This window comes from Sturnira hondurensis, unplaced genomic scaffold, assembly GCF_014824575.4.
Source record: "Sturnira hondurensis isolate 20B ecotype Veracruz unplaced genomic scaffold, ASM1482457v3 Scaffold0001120, whole genome shotgun sequence".
NCBI lineage: Eukaryota > Metazoa > Chordata > Mammalia > Chiroptera > Phyllostomidae > Sturnira > Sturnira hondurensis.
The window spans coordinates 3,648,879-3,661,877 of record NW_028073751.1 but is presented as its reverse complement, the minus strand read 5'-3'; the positions used below and the strand labels follow the sequence as shown (position 1 = coordinate 3,661,877).

General features: G+C 45.9%; 1 protein-coding gene across 4 annotated transcripts in view; it reads right to left on the bottom strand.

Moving 5' to 3' along the window:
• LOC118998204 (protocadherin alpha-C2) overlaps nt 1–12,999 on the bottom strand; it is a 104,042-nt gene that overhangs the window by 34,523 nt on the left and 56,520 nt on the right. Inside the window, exons 1-2 of one of the 4 annotated variants that reach the window (XM_037062250.1) lie at nt 6,932–8,010; nt 4,835–6,622 (exon numbers count right to left, since the gene is read on the bottom strand). The exons of 1 other annotated variant lie outside the window; for it this stretch is intronic. In XM_037062250.1, the coding sequence (XP_036918145.1) occupies nt 4,835–6,622; nt 6,932–7,402 (2,259 nt within the window). In that variant the 5' untranslated portion in view covers nt 7,403–8,010. Of the gene's footprint in view, nt 1–4,834; nt 8,013–12,999 lie in introns of those variants that run through there. 2 more of the 4 variants (XM_037062235.1, XM_037062226.1) reach the window with 2 other exon arrangements.

Genomic DNA, 12,999 nt, shown 5'->3' with positions numbered 1-12,999 from the left:
AACCTAAGCAGCGAATCCAGTCACATCCTGCAGGACCCTGAGATAATAAACGACTTTTGTTTTTAATCACTAATGGGTGCCAATTTCTCACAAAGCAATAGAAAATGAACATACAGACTGTCGGGTATTAAGGCAAAAAGGAATATAACATTTAAAGTAATCATTGTTATGCTACTTTAATTATGTATTAGTTAATACACATAACTATGTATTCGTTGTCTAGTAAAGCAAACTGAGAATTCTAGGTTAAATACTTGCCTCTGAAGTCATTCACAACCCCTCATCCACAGAGCAGGAAGGTAAAATAAACATGACTTTAAAACATACTTAATGGGCTTCAGTACAACAGAAAATGCTGGGTTTGCTTAATTCTGGACACACAGCCTGCTAACGCGGCACTTACCCTCTCACTCCCAGTTTCACTTCCACAGAGCCCAGAGCTCCGACCCTGCAAGGCCAGAATGGAACTGACGTTTCTTAAGTGCCAAGAAACTAACATTTCTCTTCACTTCTGCAATGTCAGATATTTCTTTGTATTTCTCATGTACAAACTCTCAGAAGAACAACGAATAATATGTAGGCTAGCAGATTTAAAACACTAAGAAATTCTCTTGGCTTTATTTTTGAAATCATGATTAAAGATTACAATGCTCAAAATATTATATGAATAAGCTAAATTTATATTCACACTATAATGTACACAGGGACAGGGAGCCAGATGAAGTCCTACAAAAGTCACATTCAGAGACACCTGTAAATCCCCATTAAATTCAGTTAAATCTCCAGGCTTGGTGATGACAACTTTTCCTCAAATATTCATAAAATGATATCATCCTGACCGCCCATTGATAGCAAAAATTGGTGGCCAACCACGGCAAGTATCCAGCACTGACTGTGCTATTCTGACAGCATGCCAGTAGACAATGTATAATATGCCAGACTGTGTCCCTGCGGAGTGCTCTGAGGTAGACCAGATGCCCATACGACTGCTCACTCCTGGGTCAGAGGAAAGGGTAGGCCAATGACATTCAGGCTACAATAAATAGATTTCTTCATCAGTTAGAATATGTACAAGATAAAGAGACAGTGAAGAGCTCAGCCATAATTCCATCTGGCTCAGCAGATCAGCAGATCAGCAGAAAAGGGAGGAAGGAGGTAATTAGAAGAAACTATCAGATCATCAGACCAAGGAAGGGTCTGTCTAGTTAAGGAACATGTACAAATGACCCAAGGACATGGACAACAGGGTGGGGATGGACTGGGGGGGGGGCGCGGTGGGCAGGTCAGTGAAGAGTAACGTGGGAAAAACTGAGACAACTGTAACAGCACAATAAAATTGAAAAAGTTTACAAGATAAACCTTTTCTCAGAACAAGGGCCCTGTAATCAATATGGAAATGGCAAACCAAACAGCCCAGCCATACACTGGAGCGGAAGCTCACAGATACAATTTCTTTGGCTATTCTGATCAATGTGCACTTTTTATAAATTTTCCACCAGAACACTTTACACTCAGTGCAAATTCTGATCCAGTCAGAGTCACCAGAGAGAAAAGCCAGTCCTGGGGAAAATAAATTAGGTGCCACTTAAACAGAAGTGTTAACCCTTTCTGGTCAATGCCCCTGGAATTAGGGCAAATATGGGCACACATGGCAGAAATAACTGAAGATTTGATGACTACTAAGTTTGGAAATAAGTGAAAGTGAATGCAAAACAACTCACTTCTGAAAGTCTTATGGGATTTCCACACCTCGCACCAACTGGTCCCACTGAGGCGCCGTTGGATAAAACTGCCCAGAACAATCCAAGTGACTCAGCAGTAGTGACAGGACCACCAATGTGCAGAATCCACCTTAAAATTCCATTCCTTTTCTTGGAGACTCTGAAAGCGGTGCCAACCACATTCAGTATGAAGTTTTCAGAATCTCCAAAGAGATATTCTGCCCTACCGCCAGACAGCTGCTTCAAAGACCTCATTGCACGAGCGGCTCACCAGGGAGAAAATTCACCAGCAGTTAAGGTTTGGTGTTAAATGCTGATGTTTAATAAGCAACAAGACAGGAATCAGAGAAAGAACAGAGATAAAAGATCTCCACAAGCTATGCCAACTGTAAAACAAATAAGCAAAAATATATTAACTTGGTAGTCACATTTTTACTCATTGATCTACCTATTTGTGACCTAATTCTAGGCAAGGAATTGCTCTCTTTCCAAAAGCAGTTAATTTATACTGCTAGGAGAACCATTGGCAACATAAATGCCTGAATATCCCATATCAAAAGAAGTATAAACACAGATTTTTGTCCACTCATGCCATTTCAAAAAGCACAGTCTTTGGGGGCAAGCAGGGATGAGTTAAAACACCACTAGCAGAGCGACCATGAATGTCTGAGCTTGCTTTCCCGCCTTAGATAATGATAAATGTTTGCTTAATGTATGACTTATGGGTAATGAAACCATACATATATCGCAGAGCAGAACATTTTCATACAGCAGGGTAATCAGGGAATCACATTCCCTTGCTCGTCCTCTCCAACTCCCATCTCGTTTCAGTGGGGGCACAGGGCATGCACTGCCGCCAGGACCCTCCTGCCATCTGCAGGAACTAGGCGTGGAGAAGAGAAAACCTAACAGGCGAATCAATCTGGTTGATCTAGTAGTGATGACTTTCAGAGCTGAGTGATGTCTGTTCCCATTTTTGCCATGCTATGACAGTGTGACACCCTCTCCCCATCACTGCGACAATTTCAGGAGCTGTAGATCTTAGGGCCCTTCGCTGGATTTCCAGAAGTGTCTGGCAGACATTTGCCTTTATTAAATCATGGACTTTCCTGGCAAAATCCCACAGAAGCAAGCACTTTTCTCATAGACTCTGCTCCCTGGATTAAAGGTTTGTGCACTACAGCACATGTCAACACGCAGGTCAGAGCAAAACAAACAGTTCATGTGCTCCAAGCTTGAGCCTGGGAAGGGAGGGTAAGCATGTCATCCCCCTGAGCTTCAGGCTCACAGCTGGTGGCGAGCATGCCTGGCCTACTCTCTATCCCTCTTCGCCATTTGTGTCCTACCCCAGGCCCAAGGGACTTCACAGCAATTTGTTAAGCAAATGTCTCACAGCATCCATATTTAGAGCTAATCCCTTTGACATGCTTCCAAAAGCTATGATCTAAAGAATTCTAGAAGTTCCTTGATTTTCCTCCTCATTTTCCTTAATCTCCAGTCTGCCTCCATGGCTGCTGAGCATTGACTAATATCAGTCTCTTTGATAAGCCTGCCTACAATGTACATGGGCAATTCTCTCAATCCACCTCTGGGCTTTTCCCCTGTGCATGTGCATTGCTTTCCTCAAGGTTATCATGTATTTAGAATGTGAGACTGTGGACATTAATAAAAAACCCAGCAATATGGCAATGAAAATGCATCACTAAAATACAGGAGGGACAATTACTATTAACTCAGTGTGTAGTAGCTCTAAAAGTTCTAGCTGCAAAGTAGTTGTGTAAAAGGATAACAATTCATCGTTATTTGTGGGACAAATTTTGGCTTCTGATATCCAAGTTTAAAGTACCACAAAGCAGACGTCCCTATGATTTCAAGCATGCTTATGGAGACAAACACACTCTACAAACACATCTACACACTCCTGCATTGTCCGATAATTTATAAACATTCTTCATAATCATGAGCAAGCTGGCCCTTTGCCCCCTTACAACTAGTGTATTCACTAACACCTGTCCCTTCATGTACAGTAAGCCATCCACTTTCCAAGGCTTTTGTAGCTATTGCTACAAAAACTAAATTTTAGACCCAGAAAATGAACATGTGCTTTAGAACATGCTGAAGTATTGCCATGTAACTTAAATACCTGAGGGTCTTGAAGAGGCTCCTTCACATCTCATCAAAACCTTGGGGATTATCAACAGGGAATGAAAAGATATGTTGCATTTAAAGCTAAATGCAGGGAAATCCTCTTACAATGAATTCACACTGTGCCAGGGAAGTGACCAGTAGGACAGGTCTTTCCCCCTTCTCTCTCTCCTCAGTCCCAGCTTGTTCTGGTCTTCAGCGTAATCCCACATCCCTAATCCACTCAAGCTATTATCTCCCTGATCCAACCAGACAAATATTGGTTCTTTGTCTCTCTGCTTACCACCACTCAACTCCTTTGACGGCCCCTACAGAAGAGTCACCACATCAAACAGCCAAAGCAAACTTGGGCTTCAGGGTGAGGTCCAGGTTCTTTGGCATTATCACCCCTGCCATGAATTTCCAGAATATCCTATCACATGAGTTCAGTGCAATTACTAGAAATATTAACTGGATAATTTTCACTGTGGACAATTCAAGGTATAAACAGGGACAGCACACAGACGTGACTGCCACAGCCCCGAGAGGTTTCAGAGCTTTTTATGAAACAACACTCCTATAGCATTTCAAAGAACTTTCCCTGTGTGTAACACAGCACAGCCATTTCCCCTGGAATCTCAATGTTATGCCCTATAGCATCATTTTATTCTCAAGCCTATACTACTTCTCAACAGCTGAATTTAATATCAAATAGGTAAGACTAATCCTCATTCCTCAAACAATTTTAAGGTCAAAGCTTCATATATCTGAAAAGAAAATGGAAAGTAAAAACAGTTCTCTAGTACTACTTTTCCAGAGAGGAAACACAGTTGATTACAATCAGATCACAGGTACTATACATACTCAGTTTACCAGATAACCCCTGTCATTGGAAATAACCTAATAAAGCCATGCACATGATATGGGATGGGGGGAGGGATAGGAAAAATGCATGACTTTGTGGAAGCCCCCCCTGACTACTATCTCACCTCATTTTGAGAAACAGCCTCATTTTTTAGAATAATCAGGTTCCTGGCACTCTGTCCACTTTGGCCTGTGGGGTGTCTGCTATCACTTGCTGCTGCTTGGGGTACCCCAGGTCCAGGTCCTGTCTGCGCCCCTGTGTTGTAAAACATGAAAGTGTCACTCCCTGAGCCTGCTGTCAGACAGGCCTTGTAGCAATAGGTCTTGGTGAGGGAGCCATTCCCTCGCACTTCAATGAAGTGAGGCTGCACTTTGAGGCCATGTGGTATCCTGGCCTCAATATTGTTATTGGCCTGTTTGTACAGGTCTGCGCGGCACCGCTCCCTCACTCCACAGAAGCCTCCGCAGCAAGCGGTGCCGTAGGCGGTGTAGCGGTAGCACTTGATGATGCTCAAAACAATGATTGTCAAAAGGAATATAAAAGATACTGTGCTTAATGCTATTATTAGATAAAGTGTAATTTCAGAGTATGTCCGAGGACTCCGAACATGTCTCTGAGTATCAGGGAGGATTCTGGAAACTCTATCCACCACAGCCACTGTGATGGACACAGAGGCTGACAGTGATGGCTCTCCATTGTCTCGGACCAGCACGGTCAGGTTGAAAGTGGTTCCACTCTCGTCTCCCATCTTCCTGGTAGTCCTAATTTCTCCTGTGTGTAGTTCTACTTTAAAGAGGTCCAGGTCAGATGTCTGGGCCAGATGGTAAAAGAGCCAGGCGTTTTGCCCAGAGTCTGAGTCCATGGCTATGACTTTGGTGACCAAGTAGCCGGCAGGGGCAGTCCGAGGCACCATCTCAATGGCTGTTGATGAATTGGTTGAGGTAGGGTACAGGATGTAAGGGGCATGGTCATTCATGTCCACCACATACACATTGGTGGTCACAGTGCTGCTCAGTGGTGGGCTCCCCTTGTCCTGGGCCTCCACAGTCACCAAGAACTCCCGAAACTTCTCATAGTCAAAGGAGTTGACAGCATAAAGGCTGCCAGTGGCAATGTCAATGGAGACATAGGAGGTGACTGGCAGCCCTTGAATCTCCCTCTCCAGGAGGGAGTAGGTCACCTCTGCATTCTCCTTTTCATCTGGGTCTGTGGCTTGCACAGTGCAGAGCAACACCCCTGGCAGATTGTTCTCCTGGACATAGATGGAGTAGGAGTCCTTCAGGAAGCTTGGTGGGTTGTCATTGATGTCAGAGATCTCAACTTGCAGTGTCCGCTGAGATGTAAGCTGTGGCACTCCCCCATCAGTGGCTGTCACTGTGATGTTATAGGCAGCCACCCGCTCCCTGTCCAACGGGCCACTCACTACCAGTGTGTAGGAGTTTCCAAAGCCGTTCAGCCGGAAAGGTAGTGTGGCCTCCAAGCCCAAGCTCACTTTCCGGTTGGGGCCCGAGTCTTGATCATTGACACTGAGAAGGGCCACCACCGTGTTGAGTGCAGCATCCTCAGGCACTGGGCTATACAGGTCTGTGAGTACCACTTCTGGTGCATTATCATTCACATCCACGATGTCCACCAGCACCTTGCAGTGACCCACCATGGGTACTGGACCCCGGTCAGTCGCTTGTACGTAGATCTGATAAGAAGAAGCCTCCTCATAATCCAGCGCTCCACTTACCCGCACTTCCCCTGTGCTGGCATCGATGCTGAAGAGCTGCCTCTCCCTGTCCGACGTGTAGCTGCTCAAGGAATACCTGAGCTCTCCGTTGGAACCCTCATCCGGGTCTGAGGCATTCAGCTTCACCACCAGCGTGCCTGGCGGTGCGTCCTCCCGAAGCTGGACGCGGTAAGTGGACTGGTCGAAAGAGGGAGAATTGTCGTTAGTGTCCAGGACACGCACGGAGATCTGTGCGGTGCCGGAGCGGGCTGGGCTGCCGCCGTCCACAGCTGTGAGAACCAGGTGGTGCCAGACTGCCTGCTCTCGGTCTAGGCCCTTGCGCAGCACCAGCTCCAGCACCTTACTGTTCTCCTGAAATGGTTTCAGGTCCAGCTCGAAGTGCTCGCTGGGGCTGAGCTCGTAGGTCTGCACCGAGTTGGAGCCCACGTCGGGGTCCTGCGCGCTCTCTATGTGAAAGCGCGCTCCAGGCGCCACCGATTCGCTTACCTGAAGCTGGTAATCAGACCGCGGGAAGCGGGGAGAGTTGTCATTGATGTCCAGTACCTCCACCTCCACGGCGCTCACCGCCACGGGGCTGTGCGCCAGCACTTCCAAGCTGAGCAGGCAGCGAGGCCGCTGCTCACACAGCGCCTCCCGGTCAATGCGTTCGTTGATGAAGAGCGCTCCGCTTGTCAGGTCCAGCTCTAGATAGCGCGGGCTGGGCGAACCCAGATGGTTAATGCGCAGGCAGCCTGGCCCCAAGCGCCGCAGCTCCAGCCCCAGCGCTCTAGCCACGTTGCCCACGAGCGCGCCGGGTGCCTGCTCCTCCGGCACCGAGTATCGCAGCTGGGAGGCCGCTGGGCCCGGCAGCAGCAGCAGCAGCAGCGGGAGAGACAGCAGCAGCAGCAGCCGCCAGGGCATGGGCGGCCGGAGCCGGGTGTACTCTGTCGCCCCAGGTCTGCTGCACGCCAGCTCCATAGCCACTGGCCGCGGCGGAGGCAGCCGGGCAGGGCCGGAGGCAGCAGCTTTCCCAGCCGCGCTCCACGCCCGAGCCCAGCCTCCGCTCGTGCGGCCGGGCGCCGGATACCCACGGCTCACGCGCTAGCAAACGCCGGCCGCCGCTCCCCTGGTAGGCCCTCCCGCGGGCTCCTGGCCCCGCCGCGTCGCTGACTCCCCATATCCCAGCCCGTGCGCTTGCCGCGGAGTCGCTCAGCTTGGCTTCGCTTCCTGTAGCCTCCGCTGCGGCTGCTCCAGGGGGAGGGAAAAGGAAGTAGAGGGGAGGGGGTAGAGCTCAGCCGGTCCCGGTCCGATTCCAGGCCGAGGTATCTGCCCGTGGCTCGCACTGCTCACTCGCTCCAGCCACTCCAGCCCCAACTCCTCCACTCTGGACCCACCGGATCCCAGCAGACCACGGGGACGCGGCCACTCCCTTTCTCCCTTCCCCCACCGTCCGGTTCATCCAGCCTCCAAGGTCCCTCGACTGCTTAAAGGTCTTGTAAGGAGATTATTGTGGGAAAAGCAGTTGTCTCTAGGACTCGGGCTATCAGCTCCCCAGGAAAAGATTTCCAAGCGCAATAAGAAAAATATACGAAAGACCTTAGCCGAGCAGGGCATCTGGGTGGAGGCTCCACGTTAGGAGGAAACGAACGCGGGGGAGGAGGGGGCGGCGCCCTGGGGTTATTGGTGATGGGGATTGAGTATTTACCTGACCCCAACATTTTTCCTGGAAAACTCGTGATTACTGCATAAAGTGTCCAACTCCTAGGGCAAAGGGAGGGGGGTGGGAAGTGCTGTTTCCTTCGGAGTAAACCTGGAACTAGCGTTCTGGGATTCAACGCTCAAGTCTGACCCAAGCCTTGTGGCCCTTCCTTTCGGCGGGTGCCTTGGCAAATAAACGATAGTTCAGGTTTCAAAATTCTCTCTTTAAAAATTTGGCCCCATGAAGCTGCAGGCTAAACTCTCATTTGACCCTTTTGATCATAGTGAGGGAATCTGGTAAAATTTTAAAGAGATTCTTCCTTCAAGCTTTTCCTTATTTTACTTCAAATCTTTTTCATTTATCACCAAGACATTTTCTTTGTTCTTTCAAGAGTAATTTAAGAAAATGTTCTTTAATGGATGACAATGTCCTCTAGAGACCACAAAACCATTCAATCAAGAGAGTTACCCTTGATTTCCCAAGCCTGGCTGGAATTCGGACTCCATTATAATGCTCCGCAGTGAAAAGTCTGCTGTTATTAAGCAAAATGTGGGAGGCTGTGATTTGTTTTACAACAGCCAGCAGTTTCAATGGCTGCAGCTCACCTTCCAAAAATATAACTCTGTTTTACATCTCTGAGTTTCAGTTCCCCTAAGACTCCACCTCGTGTTGCTGCAGAGGCAACAAAAAGAAGGGGAACAGGAAGGCAGAAGGGTCACAGGAATCCTTTCTATGCTGTGTCACTGTCTCTGCATCTCTGTTCTGAACATACACTCTTCCCAAGCCCTCTAATCGCTTCTACAAGAGTTTAAAATCCATTGCCCCACATGCAAAAAGCGCTCACAAAAATGTTCTTTCTCTTCTTGGACTCCTAGCATCCTCTCACCCCTAGCATCTTCCTCTGTGGGTCATTTTCCAGCCAAAGTGAAACAAAGCCAGGCTAAGACCTGACATTTGGCATGCTTTCCTTCTTAAGGGGATAGCTGAAGAGGCCAAGGCCATGATTCTGACACCAGATTTCAGAGGCCTGGACTAGCACATCCCTTCCTTCCGCCCACCAAGTGCACTCGCTGACAACACTCCCCAAACTAACCAGTTGTACTCCAGAGAAGCTCCCCGTTTCCGGCTGTCACTGCTGCTTCCTATTTGCCCTCTGTTCTGTCAGGAGTGCAGAGTGGAAAGCCATTTCCATCACATTCTCTCCCCATCTTCTTTCTTCGGTCTCTGGCTTCTCCCAAAATGTCCCTGCTGTAACCTTGTCTCTGTTTGCTGTGGTAATCTGATCTCAGAAAGCCTTAAACTCTCAAGTGTATGAATTGGCCTTTGTCTTCACCCATTACTTACTTCCGAAAATAAATGGCTTATAAGTGGAATCGAGTTATAAGTTGTCAGGGAGAGTGACCTTTACTTCCCTCATCTCCTCCCAGGCCCTCACCGTGGCTGCCTCCTCTGCCCGCAGCTCAGAAACATGGCCACTGGGTATTGACCACGCGTGGCCCTGTGCCCCAGAAAAGATCACAGGCACTTAAGGAAGAGATTAATGGAAGCCCCCAACGGTCACATCTCAGGAGAAAAACCAGGGTTTGTCTTTTAGCAATTTTGTCATCTGCCAGCAAGGACACCTGCCAGGTTGTCCATTTTGATGTGTCGGGATCATAAGCTTCAACTGGTAGTTATTCCCTCGAAGACTGAGGAGGCACCCAGAGAGCCAACGCAAATCAGCCACCGCAAAGGCCTTGTGCTGAAGAGATGGTACAATCTATATTTGGCGCCACAGTGATTTAGTTCCTCGTGCTGTTGTACTTAGCCTTTTGTCAATCTTACAAGTTGGTGAAATGGGATTACTTAGACTGCTGGCAAGTGGCCTATCTACAGATATTAATGCTAATGCCTCAACCACACTGTTATGCATTTCTTTCCCTTGAATCTTAAAGAAGTCCCTATTACAAAGCAGAATAGCACAGTGATTAGAAGCACAGACTTTGCAGTCAGTCACACCATTGCCAATGACTAACTCTGTGGCCTTGGCCATGTTACTTAACCTAAGCTTCAGTTCACTCATTTCAATTAGGGACAACTCATTTTAATGAATCATAGGGTCATTATGATTACATGAGATGATGTACATGAAACGATGGGCATAGTGACTGACAAGTACACTATTAACTATTATTATTAAAATGCAATAATGTATTATCATCAGACAACACCTTAGTTGACCATCTATGTATGGCAAGACCCTTTAGGTATCAAACACAGAGAAGCACCTGTAACTGTGCCAGACAGGAAGTCGATGGTGATGGGGAAGGGGACTGTGCACCAACATTATGCTTTTCCAATTATTTCTAGAGTTATCCTATATTTTGAAAACAAAAGCCAGTCCCTTTCTACATCACCAAGGAAAAGGGACTTCTGTCATAAGTATTCCTTCAAGGGATTCATTTCCTCACGAGATTTTCACCTTCTTAGGATATGTGAAAACACTTTAGCAACACAGTACAAACAAGTTCCCAAAGACGCTGTCACCTCTGGGGCCCAGTATAGACGTGGCACGGAGGTACTTACTTAGTGTTTTTTTTAACATCATCCAGAACTGAATTTAGAATTTTACTTGTACAATTCTTGCAAACAGAAATAGCTCTTTCTCCCCCTTTCTGAATGTTATATATAATTCAAGGTCCATCCTAAAACCCACCTAACCCCTGAAACATTGTCTATTCTAAACATAATAGTCTTTTTCTCTAACTCACAACTATTAACAACCTGACCTAAAACAAAACAGAAACAAAAACAAACTAAGCAAACAACTACAATAGGAACAGAATCACAGAAATGGAGATCACGTGGAGGGCTATCAGCAGGGGAGTGGGAGGAAGGGGGGGAAGGTACAGGGAATGAGAAGCATAAATGGTAGGTAGAAAATAGACAGGGGGAGGTTAAGAATAGTAAGGGAAATGTAGAAGTCAAGGAACTTATATGTACAACCCATGGACATGAACTAAAGGTGGGGAATGCGAGCGAGAGGGGGTGTGCAGTGCAGATGGGAATAAAGGGTGGAAATGGGACAGCGGTAATAGCATAATCAATAAAATATATTTAAAAATAAATAAACATAAGGATCTTTTTCTCTGTCACAGTCTACCAAATACCTCTGAATATCTGCTGACATGTGTCATTCTTCAATGCATCAAAATTCTTTAATATTATTTTTTTAATTATAAGCAACCTTCAAGCAGAAGCCATGTCTTATATTTCTGTGTATTCTTTGCAGCATGGGAAACCTTATAAACTCTCAATAATAAGTGATGATTGTTTCATTTTCTTCAGATCTATTAGAAAATTCAAAAAGGGGTGTTCCACTTCAGGCGCTCACCCTCCGTTGTACATGGTCAGACTGTGTCTAACAGAGAGAGCCTTCAAGAGCCTGCGATGATTTTACTACAGTTTTCTTCCTTTAAAATTTGAAAATTAAGGCTTATCTAATCTGGAGACACGAAGAAAGACTCTTCTCTAAAGTATTATGTTACCACTCTTTCTATGTTGTACTATAGTTATAAAATGAAGGTATCCCTTGCTTGTAACAAAGGAGAAAAGTGACATGAGAACAGACGTACTGCGATATGACATGGTTGCGTTCAGACCTGTGCCAGAAAGGAACTCTGAAACAGCCTCCGGCCATGGTGTCCCTCACTTGTATTTGTAAAATGCATCTGTCGTGAGGTGACTGGGCAGAACAGCAAAACCAATCACAGTACAACTGTATGAAGCCTATAAGAAAAATACTGGCACTCTGTGAGCTCTCCTAATTCACGTAAATGTTCCTTTCTCTTTTATTAGCATCAAAAAACATTTTACTTCAGGGAACCAAACAATCTGGAGCCTTTTGGCCACTGGGCAAGGGCATATGCTCATTTATTTGACCAGGCTTTGGGCTGACCATTATAAAAATATCTGCCAAATAGGGAAGGACCTAATTTTCATTTTAAGTTGTGCATTTATTTATGTTTTCCACAAACCAAGCACATGATATATAATTTTAAAACACAGACAAATGAACATCCCTTGGGGCTACCTTTAGTCCAAGGCAGTTTAAAAAACTCCATCTTGTTGGGAAGGAGCAGGACTTGTGATCTGCAAACAGCTCCAGAAGGTAAACACTGTCCAGTATGAGTACAGCGTTCTTTACAGTCACAGCATCCAGTGGATGTGGAAACAGCACATTCCCTCCCCTGCAGAGGGAATACATTATCTTCTAGGGGCAAATCCTCTAAATGTTTACCTCTGCGATGTTTAGTTGATTCTTAACTGAGGCATCAGAAAATTGCTCAGAATAAACAAAAGGACTCAAACTATCTTTGAATGAGTAACAATAAAAAGAGAGAATAGGTTGAAGGCTTGGGACAGATTGTGTGATATGAACAAATGAAATCAAACTATTCAATTATTTTAGAGTTGTGCTTCTCTATCCGTATTTTCAACTGAAATGGCCTAACAAAAATCAAAGAATGTTAAAAATTGAGATATATTTAGCCCTGGCTGGTATAGCTCAGTGGATTGAGCACATGCCTGGGTTGTGGGCCAGGTCCCCAGTGGGGGTGTGTGAGAGGCAGCCACACACTGATGTTTCTCTCCCTTTGTTTCACCTCCCCTCCCCCATCTCTAAAAATAAATAAATAAATAAAATTTTAAGAATTGAGAGATATTTAGAAACCATCCCACTCGAGTTCCTTATTTTTCATTGAAGAAAATGTTTAAAGCAAAACTTGAACCTCAAGATCAGTGAGGAGATATGAAGTATAATTGTGCTGTAAGTAAATCAAGAGTATGTAGCAAGATAATGATCTACAAATGTGACCAAAGAAACAAATTTTCTGTC